The 15,157-nt window shown below is 41.4% G+C and overlaps 1 protein-coding gene across 5 annotated transcripts in view; it reads left to right on the top strand.

Moving 5' to 3' along the window:
* FAM13C (family with sequence similarity 13 member C) overlaps positions 1–15,157 on the top strand; it is a 150,606-nt gene that overhangs the window by 101,286 nt on the left and 34,163 nt on the right. For 3 of the 5 annotated variants that reach the window (XM_032423913.1, XM_032423910.1, XM_032423909.1), the window contains one exon: positions 4,079–4,226. In XM_032423913.1, the coding sequence (XP_032279804.1) occupies positions 4,079–4,226 (148 nt within the window). The remainder of the gene's footprint in view (positions 1–4,078; positions 4,227–15,157) is intronic. The other 2 variants (XM_032423911.1, XM_032423912.1) reach the window with 1 other exon arrangement.

Here is a 15,157-nt window from a genome sequence, read left to right as displayed (position 1 = left end):
CGGACTTCTCTTTGGTTTCGTTCATAACCAGATGGGAGAGCTGGGGAGAGCTGCATTAAAAGCAGCCTGAGCCTCGGAGCTGCATGTGTGGTGTTACATCTGTGTAGGGGCACAATGTGCAGTGTGATTTGTCCATGGGCCTTCTCCAGGGTTTGTCTGTGGGGCTCAGTCCTGATGCGACAGGCTGGATGTCTTCTGTTGCCCACTGGAAGGACATGTGATGGTGGCATAGATTGCTCACAGGTAAAGCCCCCACCCCACCCTTGTCCTGGCTTTCCTGGTCATCAGGAGGGTATCCCTTTATGGGCCCATCCCACACAGGGTGTCCAGAGCCCCACTCTCCATTCCTATGTTGAGGAACAGCAGGTCGTCTTCAGGTAATGGGTCAGTTTGGGGTGGGGAAGGAATATAGTTGATGACAGCTGGTTGCAGAGTTTCTTCCGTTCTGCTCTCTTGTCCTCAGGTATAGCAGCTTATTTTTTCCCTTCTACTTGGAGGTCTTATACCTTTAGACCTTCATCTTCTCCCTCCTATTTCATTTGCCACTTGTTTTCTTCTCCATTCCTTTAACCTTACTCCCATCTGCTATCTCAGAGAGGAATAAACCAGCCATGCAGATGGATCTCCTTTGACAAATCTCCTGTCTTGTTTTTGCTTCAGTCTGAGTACAAGGGAGGGAGAGGTGGGAGAGGAAGATGGATGACAACCCAATTACTACTTCTAGCCGTAACTGGGTCCCAGCATTATACCTCACTCCCTGTGGGAGTTCAGAGGCCTCTGAATGTGAGCTGACATACTCCTATGCTTTGAAATTCTTTGCTGTTTATTTGTGTTGCATGAACACTTGGTTCAGTTCCAGAAACACTGTCTAAGCACCCACATGGTGCCAGATTCTGTGCACCATCCTCAGTGTATGTGCATGTTTGCTTTCCTTTCCTTTAGAGTTGGAAAGGAACTTAGAAGTCATCCAGTCTCAGGCCCTTTATAGACAGATGCAGAAAGTGGGGCCATGGGAGATAAAGTGATGAGTGAAGGCCTCAGAGTTGGTGTAGCATTTGGCCTCACACATGACCAGAGCTCTGCCCAGTGGTCTCTGGGGTGTGGAGATAATTCATAATAAACCCAGTGTTCAGTCCTTGAGTGTTTGCCATATGCTGGTGCATATGTACATATCTACAAAGTGCATCTCATGCCTTCCATTTAATTCTAAGAACAGGTGCCATTCTTACTGTTACTATATAGATATAGATATAGATATAGATATAGATATAGATATATGAAGAAACTAAGGTTTGGAATAGCGAAGATGCTTGCCCAAAGTCGGATGCATAGAAGGTAGCAGAGCTGACACGCCCTCTTTTACTTTGTAGAATATATAAGAACACATGGAATCTACAAGAAGCAGCAGGTTCCACCCCCTTCCTCTAAATGTAGGGATGGAGGGCCTTCCTTCCTTCCTTCCTTCCTTCCTCCCTCCCTCGCTTCCTTCCTTCCCTCCTTCCTTCCTTCCTTCCTCTCTTCCTCTCTTCCTTCCTCTAAATGTAGGGATGGAGGGCCTTCCTTCCTGCCTGCCTGCCTTCCTTCCTTCCTTCCTTCCTTCCTTCCTTCCTTCCTTCCTTCCTTCCTTCCTTCCTTTTCTTCCTACCTTGTATTAGTCTGCCAATACTCTGTTAGAGCTACCATTAAAAAAAAAAAGATACTACAGACTGGGTGGCTGAAACAACATTTATTTTCTCAGTTCTGGAGGCTGAAAGCTCATGATCAAGGTGCTGGCAGAGTTAGTTTCTCCTGAAACCTTTCTCCTTGGCTGGCAAACAGCCACTTTCTCACATGGCCTTTCCTCTGTGGATGCATCCCTGGTGTGTCTCTCTCTGTGCTTATAATGACACTAATCATATTGAATTAGGACCCCACCCTTAGACCTCATTTTCCCTTTAAAAGCCCCATCTCCAGATACAGTTACACTGAGGGTTAGGTCTTCAACATATGAATTTGGGAAAGACACAATTCAGTCCATAATGTAACTCTTGGGTATTGTGAATAATATTGCTATGACTATAGATGCAGAAATACCTGTTTGCGTCCCTGCTTTTGGGGTATATATGCAATAGCAGAATTACTGGATCATATGGTTGTTCTATTTTTAATTTTTTTGAGGAAATGCCATACTGTTTTCTATAGCAGCTGCACCATTTTACATTCTCATGTCATCATTTCTTAATTTTCAGAATAGTTTTGCTCTTTTTTGAAAGGTCACTCTGATCTCTAAGTTCCTTCAGTAGGAAGCTTGTCTGGAATTGTTCTTTTTGTCTCCCGGATGCCTAGAACTCTTCCCAGAAACTTGGTGCCCTTGCTCCTCTGTACCTCCTGTCAGTAACCTCAGGCTCTTACTTCCACACTCAGCTGCTGGGAGAACATCCCAGTAAGGAGGAGGGAGCAGTAAAAAAGTGACCTGACCTCAGGTACATGCGTCATCTGAGCTGTGGGCTCTCAGTCAGCAGCTCCTGAGCGCAGAGGAGGTCTGTACCTTCATCTCTGAGCGTGGCAGAGGAGGTATCTGGAGCCCGCTTAGCAGTGAACAACTTTGAAAACACTGCTGGGGGCTCATATTTACTCGCGTCAACAGCATGGATGAGGGTATGTGTGTAGGAATAGGTACTCTGTGAGGGGAGGGGTTCGGTGTGAAGAGATGTGGGAGGTAGGCGCTTATGTGAGGTAAGGTGTGAGGGTATATAGGTGGGGAGGGGTGTGTGTGTGTTCCGAATAGATGTGAGAGTGGGAGTATGAGGGCGTATATATGGTGTGTGTGTGGTGGGGTGTTTCTGTGTGTGTGTGTATGTGTGTATGTGTGTCGTAGGGGATAAAAGTGGTGAGTGTGAAGGGTAGAAATGAGAGTGTATATGGGGTTATTTGGGGGTTAAATGTATGTGCAAGTAGTGTGAAGGTGTGGGGGTTGGGCACGAGGGTGTGGAAAACAGGAGGTGAAGGTAGGGTAGGGTATAAGGGTAAGCATGGGATGGGAATGGGAGCGTGTGTATGGAGTAGGGTGCGGTGGTTGGGTACGAAGGTGGACGGTAGAGTGTGAGTAGAGTATGTATATACTGGAGGGTCATAGTAGGCCCAGGATCAATGGCTCCGCTCCAGGTAGCCACCCCTGCCAGGAGCTCTGTGGGTGGAGGAGCTTCTGAGGCCTGCAGAGCTTTCCTGGTGCAGGGGAGTGGCACCCCGCCAAGGCCTCAGGCATGACTCATTTTCACCTGGTCAGGGGAATTAATTTGCTGGGCATCTGCATCATGGCAGGATACGTGCGTCAGTCTGTATGACTCTGTTCTGATTAAGAACCATGGGAGAAATTTAAAATGAGAAATGAAGGGAGTGGGGATAGGGTTGTTCTGGGAGCTAAGAAATTCCTTCTCCCTCGGTGGCTAGGCTGGGTCACACTCAGTGACCAAGGCCCTCTCCCTTGCTCCCTGCACCCTGCTTTTGATACGGGCAGCTATAGCCATCCCATGTGTGAGAAGCAACTTCAGAAGACAGACACGCGTGCACGCATATACCCTCCCAGATACAGATGTAGATCAGGGAGCCCAGAAGCACCTCCCAGAAGCCAGGCGGCCTCTGCGGCAGTAACTCTTTATGCACTGCGCTCTGCTGCAGTCTTCGTGGTTAAGGGATGCTGGCTTTTATGAATGGTAGCCTGGGAGGGGCCTAATGTCACTTGCTCCTGATGTCAGCACAATGAATGAAACACTTGCAAAGCGTAAAGGCTCAAGCACCCGGGCAGCAGATACCATCTCAGATTGACTCTCCTGGTGCAGCGTCTCCTCTTGACGAAATCACCAGTCCCATGTGTGACATATAAAGCCATATACGTTAGGATTGCAATGAGGCAGAAACTGAGGCTGCATGTGGAATAATGTGTATCTGATTCTGGCACAATCAGCTCTGCCTGAAGCCGCTGGGGCTGAGATCCTCCCCGCCGCCAGCCTCTGGAAGAAGGGGTTTTGCAGAGCTGCAGACTCACCGCTGTGTATTAGGCAGTTACTTAGCTAGCCCGATGTTCTGCTTTTGCTGGCAGAATTCCTTGCTGAAGCTCCAAGCCCTGGAAACTGATCTGTGCTCTGCAATTTTGACAAACCAGGAAGAAGCTGCTCAGGTGCATGGACCCAAGGACCCAACCCCAGCGTCGACCCAGAGTGTGCCTGTGGAAGGCGCAGATGCTGCAGGTAAGAGGCACGGCTGGGGACAGGTCTTCACTTGTACTCTCAGGAGAGTTCAGCTTCTTGCTGCTTTCCTAAATGTGGCCTCCTGTGGGAAACCATGCCTGGTGCAACAGAAAAGCTGAGGAGGTGCTTGAGTTGCAGTGGGGGAGCTGAGACGGAGCAGGAGGAATTAAGGTGTGTTCTGATATAGAGCATTCTCTCCAGCTGGGGGCCAAGCATCAGACTTAGGCATAAATAGGTGTCAGGTGAAAAACACCACAACTCCTGGTCTTAATGAATTCCGACTTGGTCTCCTGTGACAAACAAGTGGTGTGCTTATTTTCTATCGCTGGTTGTAGATAATCTGTACTGTCTTGATACTCATGGTATTTTTGAGGTATTCGGTGATGGGAGAGTTTTAACATTACTACTTGCTTTCTTCTACTACCTGCTTGTAAGATGATTCATCAGCATAGGGAAAGTGGAGGTGAGTGGTGTAGCTCATTCTGATCCTATATTGCCTTTTTCTGTCTTTTTTTTTTCCGCATTAACTTCTGTGTTGAAAAGTCTCAAAATTGGTTCCATTTGTCTGACAGTTTCTCTGGTTTTAACCCCAGGGATGGTAGATTGGCTAGTAAGCAGAAGGCAAATTAATGCTCCCAGGAAGACTTAGTTAGGAAAGAAACAGTAATTTATATGAGTAGAAATGAGAGCACAGCTTATCTTTTATAATACAGATGGGTCAGAGGTTTGCAGGCTGGTTTCTGGATGGCTGATAAAAATAGGCTTAGGTGAACTTGCTTCATGAGATGTCCTTTATCTCCAGGAATTGAAGGAAGAGATTTAAAAAGGTAATGTGTTTCCGTGTCATTGTTAACAGCTCATTTAAGACATTCCTGCTTAAAACTGATCCATATGGTCTAAGTAGTTAAACCCATAATCTCCAGTGTTTATTAAGTATATTAATTAATAATTAAGTATATTAATAATGGTGGCTAATAGTAGCTACTATTAATAGCTTTATTATTATTGAAGATTTCTGTGATCCAGGCACTGTTCTAAGTACTTTCTATATTTTATATTAAATCCTTAAGCTAATCTGTAAAATAATATGCTTCATAGTTGGCTGTCCTTATCTCCTGGTGAGCTCCCCTTGCTCTGCTGGCCATTGTGTTTTGATGAGAGGCAAATAAAAGGGGGCAGGACCCAATGTCAATCCAGTTAGAGTTTTGAGTCAGATTATTAGATACATTTTTTTTCTTCCACCAACCCCAACAAACAACATATAAAACACATAATGAAGTCTTAAGCCAGATACACATTAATTTTTGAATTGTCTGATGTTTTGTATAGCTACACAAGTATCTGGAAGAGTGTTATAAAATATTTCCATGTTGGATATAGATATATCTTTTCTATTTTAAATCATGACTTTTATGTGCATATATGTGTCTTATATTCTCCAAAGGTTAAGAGTAGTTATGCATTTTCTCATTCTGGATGGACAGGATTTTGAACAAGCTTATTAACACTCCTTGTATAATGGAAATGCATACTGAGTTTATGTAGGAATTGCCCATACCAAAGGAATGATCCATACATTTCATGTTAAGTGTCAAGTGGCAGAAATGAACAGAAGGCTCCTTACAGAGGAGGCTTGTGTTTTGGATGCTGAATTTTCCAAAATGTAGGTGAACTTGAGGTGTCTCAGTGCTCTTTCAAGAGAGTCTATGAAAAAGAGGTTTTCAGTCTGTGTGTGTGTGTGTGTGTGTGTGCGCGTGCGTGCATGTGCGTCTCCACACACTAGTCAAGAATATTTCTGGCAAGTTTTCAAAGATAAAATCCATAAAATCTTGATGTTTTTCACCCTTGTAGAGCTTATGAATAAGGAGTCTCATGTAGCCAAAATGACTGCATATGAGTAAAGAAGCTTCAGCCCCTATATTGGACCTTGTAAGACTTTGACACATATCTTCTCTAATTTTCCAATAACCCTTTGACACAATCTGGAAACCACCTGCTAGATGTTTTCAGGGACCTAAAAAGTGTCTTCATTTGGCAGGGATATTGCCAAAGGAGCAGGCATTTGGAATAGGTTTTCAGAGATTAATTTATGGGATCTTTTGTTCTCATTGGCTTCCAAGATGAGTGTTTATAGGAAGGTCATATTATCTTTTTAAAATTTATTTAATTAATTTTTTTGGCCATATATTTCCTAAACCATATGTCACTCAGAAAGAAGAAATGTTTACTCATCTTAAAGGCTCAGGGACTGTGAAAGGATTTCTGGAGTGATCTTTGACCACCTTGAAACTAATTTTTATGTGTGTAAAAATCCCTGTTGAGAGTGTGATCACATAAGATTAGTACAGAGGGCAATAAGTCTATAAAAGATTTATATAACTTCAAATTTTCTCCTTCCCAAAGTCTAACACGTAGCTCTGAGCCTTACATGTATATATTCAATTAGTAATTTTTGATGTCAGTAATTTGTATAACAAAGACAAAGCCAACAGGTGATTTTTTACAGGAATATCTGGATATAATATGCTACCAATTCACTATTAAAGGCAAACATTTATAAACATAAATTGACCTGACTTAAATAGGTTTCAAGCTTACTTTAGACTCAATTAAGGCATGACAAGTAAAGTATGTAGGCATTTGAAATGATGGTCTCTTGAGATCAAAGTATGGGTTTTAACTTGGATTTATGGGTTACAAAGGTCAGTCCTCCCTAGTAAAATATCTGAAATGCATCCCCATTCTGGAAATGCAATTATGAACTGCACTTGCAGCAAAAACACATTTCATGCCCCCCCTGGAGGAGCACTGGGTTCTGAATATTGTTGGTGAGCCTTTCTGAACATCATAATTACCAAGAAGCTTTTCACATATGGGGATTCTTAGTCCTCCTCTCTAGACAGTCTGAGGTGGAAGTCCTGTAATCTTTATATTTCATAAACACTCCCAAGTAGTGGGAACCATTATTTAAGTGTCTTGAATTAGGAGAGAGAAGGTCAGGTTCTCTCAGGTTCTCTTTGATTTTGCTTCACCTCAGTTTCCTGGACGACATAAACTTATAACTCAGTGTCTGTGACCAGTCAGCTCAGTCCATTTACTTTAGGAGGAGAAAGGTGCTCCAGCACCCAAGTCCTCAGGCTAGAAATATGTGGGATGGAACATGGACAAGGGATAGGGACAGATTTGAGGGACGTAGAGGCCCTTAGAAAAAAGTCATAGACGGATGCCTGGGTGACTCAGTCGTTAAGTGTCTGCCTTCGGCTCAGGTCATGATCCCAGGGTCCTGGGATCGAGCCCCGCATCGGGCTCCCTGCTCGGCGGGAAGCCTGCTTTTCCCTCTCCCGCTCCCCCTGCTTGTGTTCCCTCTCTCACTGTGTCTCTCTCTGTCATATAAATAAATAAAATCTTTAAAAAAAAGAAAAAAGAAAAAAGTTTATAGATAGGGAACCAGCTACAAGATAACTTTAAGACTGTACATAGGGTAGCCAGTTGTCATGGTTTGCCCAGGAATGTCTAAGTTTTAACACTGAAAGTCCCACATGCTGGGAAATTCTCAGTCCCAGGCAATCTGTGACAGCTGGTCACCCTACCTGTAGGTTGCAAATTGCATAATTTGAGATGGAAACCTGCTCCACACTTAGGCTTAAAATCCCTCTAACTGCTGAAGCAAATGCTTCCTCTGTTGCATTAGTAAGGATCTATTCTGGTGTTGTTGAATAGAAAATAGGATGAGCATTGTCTTTCAACTGCTTGTCATTTTCAAAGTTTGCAGACAGACTGTTGGTTCCACACGACTGAGCATAGTAACCCCTGTTCTGTCTGAACATGGGTGATTGATGGTGTGGAATGTGTAGCAAAAGCTGTCACCAGAGATAACTGAAGACTTATTACTAGAAATAATAAACCACAGCAGTTCTTAATTAATTCTTTTATTGTAAAATTTTGGTTTTCAGCTTTCTACTTGGGTAGGAGCTTTGTTCCTAATGTTGATCATTAGTGGGAACTAATGTAATATATCTATTTATAGGCTGTAATTTTTCCCATAAAGAATTCTGCATAGTGTGTAGGTCTCTTTCTGAGGTACGAGTTAGGATGGGGCAGAGTTAAAGAGAACCTGACCTTCTCTCTTACATTTCAAGACACTGTTGACTTGACCAGATGTTCCCAATTACTTGGGAGGACTTACTAAACTTACAGATAGATGTCTTGGCCTCTCCACCCTAAAATGCAAAATTAAAATGTAGGGATAGGGCTTGGAAATGTCCATGTTTGAAAAGCTCCCCCTGGTAATTCTGAGGCGCAGAGAGATTCAGGAACACTTTCTGGAACACAGTGCTCTAGTGTTTCTCTAGGGGGTGCCTTGAAATGTGTTCTTGCTGCAGGTGGAGTTTATAATTAGCCTTCTGGAACATGGGGGCATCTCAAGTGTCCACTAGGTGGATCATTCACCTAACTTGAGGTTTCATCCTATCTGGCAGTGGCCCCGCACAGTGTTTGAAAGTTTGTAGGACGGGGTCTCCATTACTTCAACCTCGTAAGTGCACACAATTCCAAATTTAATTTAGAAACTTTGTTCATTATGGGTCTATGTGTATGTATGTTTGTTATTTCTAAATCCGTTCTGAAACTTTTTATATTTGCAATATGTATGACCTGTTGCTTTAACTAAGAAATGGCTACCACCATGGAAAGTAGTGCTTCATCTTTTTGTCCTAAATTAGTTCCTTTAAAGCAGTGGTTTTCAGCCAGGGTTGATTTTTTTCACATTCACCCACCTCACCCCACCCCCAGCCTTGGGATATTTGGCAATATCTAGGGACATGTTTGGTATCACAGCTGGAAGATAAGTGCTACATCTAATGAGTTAGAGGCCAGGGATGCTGCTGAACATCCTACAATGCACAGGAACCCCCTGTGTCCACCCCCACTGCCCCAAGAAAAAATTATCTGGTCCAAGATGTCAATAGTGCCAAGGTTTAGAAACCCTCCTTTAAAAGCCTTTAAATGCATAACATCAGCATTAGCTAATAATGACATTTTCATTTGTGTCAGACATTGTTACCTAGGTTTTCCTATTTTATCTTCACAACACTATGAGGTAGGTGCCATTATTATCCCCAGATGAAAGATGAAGAAATAAGCTTAGAGAGTTAGTATAACTAGTTGAAGTTCCCACAGCTACTGAGTGGTAGAGGTTGGGAAGAAATGGGAGGAGGGGAAGGGTTTCCCCAGTCAGACTCCATAGTTTAGTGCTTCACACTATGTTATTTGCTATCCAGTCTAAATATTAAGTCCCCATAGTTCTAATATTCTAGAATTTGAAATTAAGCCCATAGCCAATGTATATACTCTCTACTAATGTGTTTTGAAAGTCATGTTTTCTTTATTCACCCCTGACTTTGTTTTGTCAACCTGATGTGACCTAGATTTGTAGTTGATTAACCTGTTAACAACCTCTCCTCTCATAGTCATTTCAGCTCCTATGATCTAAACCATCTCTAGAACCTTTCTTGTGCCTTTCTTGATATGCATTTACCTGACCTTCATAGTGTATTCCAGATTGAGTCAAATAGAATTTTATTTGTAAATATGATACGATTAGGAGAAATTGGCAAAGTGTCCAAGGGCTCCCTCTATTATTTCTTACAACTACATATGAAACTATAATGATCTCAATAAAAAAAAGTGAATACCTAAAAAATATGGGCATGAGGGTGTTTTATTAATTACAAAATATTATGCATGTTGGATTGTTTTCTAAACTCTTCCTAGAGATGCATACTCTTTTCTTGGCTTTTATGTCATATCACTGTATATCATTAAAGCTCCAAAAATCCCATTCCCTACTAAACTTATAGTTTAGTGCTTATTAAGAGTATATGGATAGTTTTCTCCAGCTGTATTGCCTACTGGCCCACATTGAAGGTCATCTGTCACTACTGAGCCTCCTCATGCTTTGTGAGCTGCTTCTGTGGTTGCTTAGCATTTTATTCTTTGAAAAATTTATCAATATCATCTGCATACTCAGACTCATGACTCTACTTCCTCCTCTATGTCATTTTTGAAATGCAAAATAAGATTAATTCAGTATCCATTTGCAAGGATTAGTACTGACGTGTCCATCAAAAAGATACTAATTCAACTCTGTTCTTTACTGCATATTGTTAAGTGGGTTTTGTAATCCACTGCGAAACATTTAGCTCAGTCATCATTTGGTTTTGTTTTTAAATAACTTCTGATATAAAAACCATGCCATGGACTTCTTGAGAGCCCAAATAAATTACATTCATTGGCTCTGCCTTGTTTAGAAACATAGTTCTTTGCAGAACTTGATGTGCAGGTTGAGTGATCTTGGACAGGTGATTTGATCTCTTTGTGCATCAGTTTCCTTTTCTTTAAAATGGGAAAAAAAGAATAGTATCTACTTCTTAGGATTATTTTGAGACTAATGTAGAATAATACATATGAGGCACTTAGCACATCCTTCTTAGTAAATGCTCAATAAATGTCAGCTATTATTTTTTAAAAAGCTGGTCATTCTTGCCATAGTCAGAGCTTTTGTTGCCTTTCTTCCAGTTGATAATGCTTATATTTGTCTTTACTGTCATAATTCTAACTACTTTCAAGGTGTGGAAATGCCATTAGTACTGTTCATTCCCTAGGTCCCCTCTGGACCCTTGCATTTGATTGACATTAAACTAATTCCCTTAAGCAAAAGATATTTATAACAGCAATAATCTATAGAACGGATGGTTGAATAATTACCTCCTATTAAAGTTGAAACTATATTTGTTACCGTAAAATCTATCCTGTGCTAAACCTATGACATAACTTGGCTGAAAATGATCTTTACTGTTAATTTTTCTCTGATGCTCTTATAACCATCTTCATAGTATCTGAAAGAGGGAGCTTCACATTAACCCCTTGTTTTCTTTTTTTTTAATTATGTTATGTTAATCACCATACATTACATCATTACTTTTTGATGTAGTGTTCCATGATTCCTTGTTTGCATATAACACCCAGTGCTCCATGCAGTACATGCCCTCTTTAATACCCATCACTGGAATGGACAAATATAGCTATAAAGCCAATCAGGCCTTAGGTAGGTAACATTCCAGGGTTCCTTTGACTCTCTGACCCCAAACCATCAGGCCCAGAGCCTGGCCTCCAGCCCCAATATCCTTAAGACCTTTGGAATCATCCAGCCTCCAGAACAAACCTGGACCCAGCCTTGGCTATTGCTTCCATCTTCCAACTTCAGCCTTGGGTTTGCCACAAACTGTGGGTCCTGGCTCTGCTCACGTTTGACATCTCCTGATGAACTGACCCTGGTCATATTTGCTGAGTTGGCTTTTGCCTTCCAGACGAGGTTTTCACTTCTGGCCAGCACTTGCCTATTTATGCCATTATTTTTTTTTTATTATTATGTTATGTTAGTCACCATACAGTACATCATTAGTTTTTGATATAGTGTTCCATGATTCATTGTTTGCGTATAACATCCAGTGCTCCATTCAGTACATGCCCTTTTTAATACCCATCACCAGGCTAACCCATCCCCCCACCGCCCTCCCCTCTAGAACCCTCAGTTTGTTTCTCAGAGTCCATAGTCTCTCACGGTTCATCTCCCCCTCTGATTTACACCCCCCTTCATTTTTCCCTTCCTGCTATTGTCTTCTTCTTTTTTTTTTTAACATATAATGTATTATTTGTTTCAGAGGTACAGGTCTGTGATTCAACAGTCTTACACAATTCACAACACTCACCATAGCACATACCCTCCCCAATGTCTATCACCAAGTCACCCCATCCCTCCCACCCCCCACCACTCCAGCAACCCTCAGTTTGTTTCCTGAGATTAAGAATTCCTCATATCAGTGAGGTCATATGATACATGTCTTTCTCTGATTGACTTATTTTGCTCAGCATAATACCCTCCAGTTCCATCCACATCATTGCAAATGGCAAGATTTCATTCCTTTTGATGGCTGCATAATATTCCATTGTATATATATACCACTTCTTTATGCATTCATCTGTCAATGGACATCTTGGCTCTTTCACAGTTTGGCTATTGTGGACATTGCTGTTATAAACATCGGGGTGCACGTACCCCTTCGGATCCCTACATTTGTATCTTTAGGGTAAATACTTAGTAGTACAATTGCTAGGTCGTAGGGTAGCTCTATTTTCAACTTTTTGAGGAACCTCCATACTGTTTTACAGAGTGGCTGTACCAGTTTGCATTCCCACCAACAGTGTAGGAGGGTTCCCCTTTTTCTGCATCCCTGCCAACATCTGTCATTTCCTGACTTGTTAATTTTAGCCATTCTGACTGGTGTGAGGTGATATCTCATTGAGGTTTTGATTTGGATTTCCCTGATGCCGAGTGATGTTGAGCACTTTTTCATCTGTCTGTTGGCCCTTTGGATGTCTTCTTCGGAAAAATGTCTATTCATGTCTTCTGCCCATTTCTTGATTGGATCATTTGTTCTTTGGGTGTTGAGTTTGATAAGTTCTTTATAGATTTTGGATACTAGCCCTTTATCTGATATGTCATTTGCAAATATCTTCTCCCATTCTGTCAGTTGTCTTTTGGTTTTGTTGACCGTGTCCTTTGCTGTGCAAAAGCATTTTATCTTGATGAAGTCCCAATAGTTCATTTTTGCCCTTGCTTCCCTTGCCTTTGGCAATGTGTCTAGGAAGAAGTTGCTGTAGCTGAGGTCAAAGAGGTTGCTGCCTGTGTTCTCCTCTAGGATTTTGAAGGACTCCTGTCTCACATTGAGGTCTTTCAACAATTTGGAGTCTATTTTTGTGTGTGGTGTAAGGAAATGGTCCAGTTTTATTCTTCTGCATGTGGCTGTCCAATTTTCCCAACACCATTTGTTGAAGAGACTGTCTTTTTTTCATTGGACATTCTTTCCTGCTTTGTTAGTTGACCATAGAGTTGAGGGTCCATTTCTGGGCTCTCTATTCTGTTCCATTGATCGATGTGTCTGTTTTTGTGCCAGTCCCATACTGTCTTGATGATGACAGTTTTGTAGTAGAGCTTGAAGTCCAGAATTGTGATGCCACCAGCTTTGCATTCCTTTTTCAACATTCCTCTGGCTATTCGGGGTCTTTTCTGGTTCCATACAAATTTTAGGATTACTTGTTCAATTTCTTTTTAAAAAGTTGATGGTATTTTGATAGGGATTGCATTTAATGTGTAGATTGCTCTAGGTAGCATTGACATCTTCATGATATTTGTTCTTCCAATCCATAAGCATGGAACATTTTTCCATTTCTTTGTGTCTTCCTCATTTCTTTCATGAGCATTTTATAGTTTTCTGAGTACAGATTCTTTGCCTCTTTGGGTAGATTTATTCCTAGGTATCTTATGGTTTTGGGTGCAATTGTAAATGGGATCGACTCCTTAATTTCTCTTTCTTCTGACTTGTTGTTGGTGTATAGGAATGCCACTGATTTCTGTGCATTGATTTTATATCCTGCCACTTTACTGAATTCCTGTATGAGTTCTAGCAGTTTTGGGGTGGAGTCTTTTGGGTTTTCCACATAAAGTATCATATCATCTGCAAAGAGTGAGAGTTTGACTTCTTCTTTGCCAATTCGGATGCCTTTGATTCCTTTTTGTTGTCTGATTGCTGTGGCTAGGACTTCTAATACTATGTTGAATAGCAGTGGTGATAGTGGACATCCCTGCCGCATTCCTGACCTTAGGGGGAAAGCTCTCAGTTTTTCCCCATTGAGAATGATATTCGCTGTAGGTTTTTCATAGATGGCTTTTATGATATTGAGGTATGTACCCTCCATCCCTATACTCTGAAGAGTTTTGATCAAGAAAGGATGCTGTACTTTGTCAAATGCTTTTTCTGCATCTATTGAGAGGATCATATGGTTCTTGTTCTTTCTTTTATTAATGTATTGTATCACATTGATTGATTTGTGGATGTTGAACCAACCTTGCAGTCCAGGGATAAATCCCACTTGGTCGTGGTGAATAATCCTTTTAATGTACTGTTGGATCCTATTGGCTAGTATTTTGGTGAGAATTTTTGCATCCATGTTCATCAAGGATATTGGTCTGTAATTCTCCTTTTTGATGGGGTCTTTGTCTGGTTTTGGGATCAAGGTAAGGGTGGCCTCATAAAACGAGTTTGGAAGGTTTCCTTCCATTTCTATTTTTTGGAACAGTTTCAGAAGAATAGGTATTAATTCTTCTTTAAATGTTTGGTAGAATTCCCCTGGGAAACCATCTGGCCCTGGGCTTTTGTTTGTTGGGAGATTTTTGATGACTGCTTCAATTTCCTTAGTGGTTATAGATCTGTTCAGGTTTTCTATTTCTTCCTGGTTCAGTTTTGGTAGTTGATACATCTCTAGGAATGCATCCATTTCTTCCAGGTTATCTAATTTGCTGGCATACAGTTGCTCATAATATGTTCTTATAATTGTTTGTATTTCTTTGGTGTTGGTTGTGATCTCTCCTCTTTCATTCATGATTTTATTTATTTGGGTCATTTCTCTTTTCTTTTTGATAAGTCTGGCCAGGGGTTTATCAATCTTGTTAATTCTTTCAAAGAACCAGCTCCTAGTTTTGTTGATCTGATCTACTGTTCTTTTGGTTTCTATTTCATTGATTTCTGCTCTGGTCTTTATTATTTCTCCTCTCCTGCTGGGTTTAGGCTTCATTTGCTGTTCTTTCTCCAGCTCCTTTAGGTGTAGGGTTAGGTTGTGTATTTGAGACCTTTCTTGTTTCTTGAGAAAGGCTTGTATTGCTATATACTTTCCTCTTAGGACTGCCTTTGCTGCATCCCAAAATTTTGAACAGCTGTGTTTTCATTTTCATTGGTTTCCATGAATTTTTTTAATTCTTCTTTAATTTCCTGGTTGACCTGTTCATTCTTTAGTAGGATGCTCTTTAGCCTCCA

This window comes from Phoca vitulina, unplaced genomic scaffold (assembly GCF_004348235.1).
Source record: "Phoca vitulina isolate PV1807 unplaced genomic scaffold, GSC_HSeal_1.0 scaffold29, whole genome shotgun sequence".
NCBI lineage: Eukaryota > Metazoa > Chordata > Mammalia > Carnivora > Phocidae > Phoca > Phoca vitulina.
The sequence above is the reverse complement of the archived record's forward strand: the minus strand, read 5'-3'. Positions and strand labels throughout refer to the sequence as shown.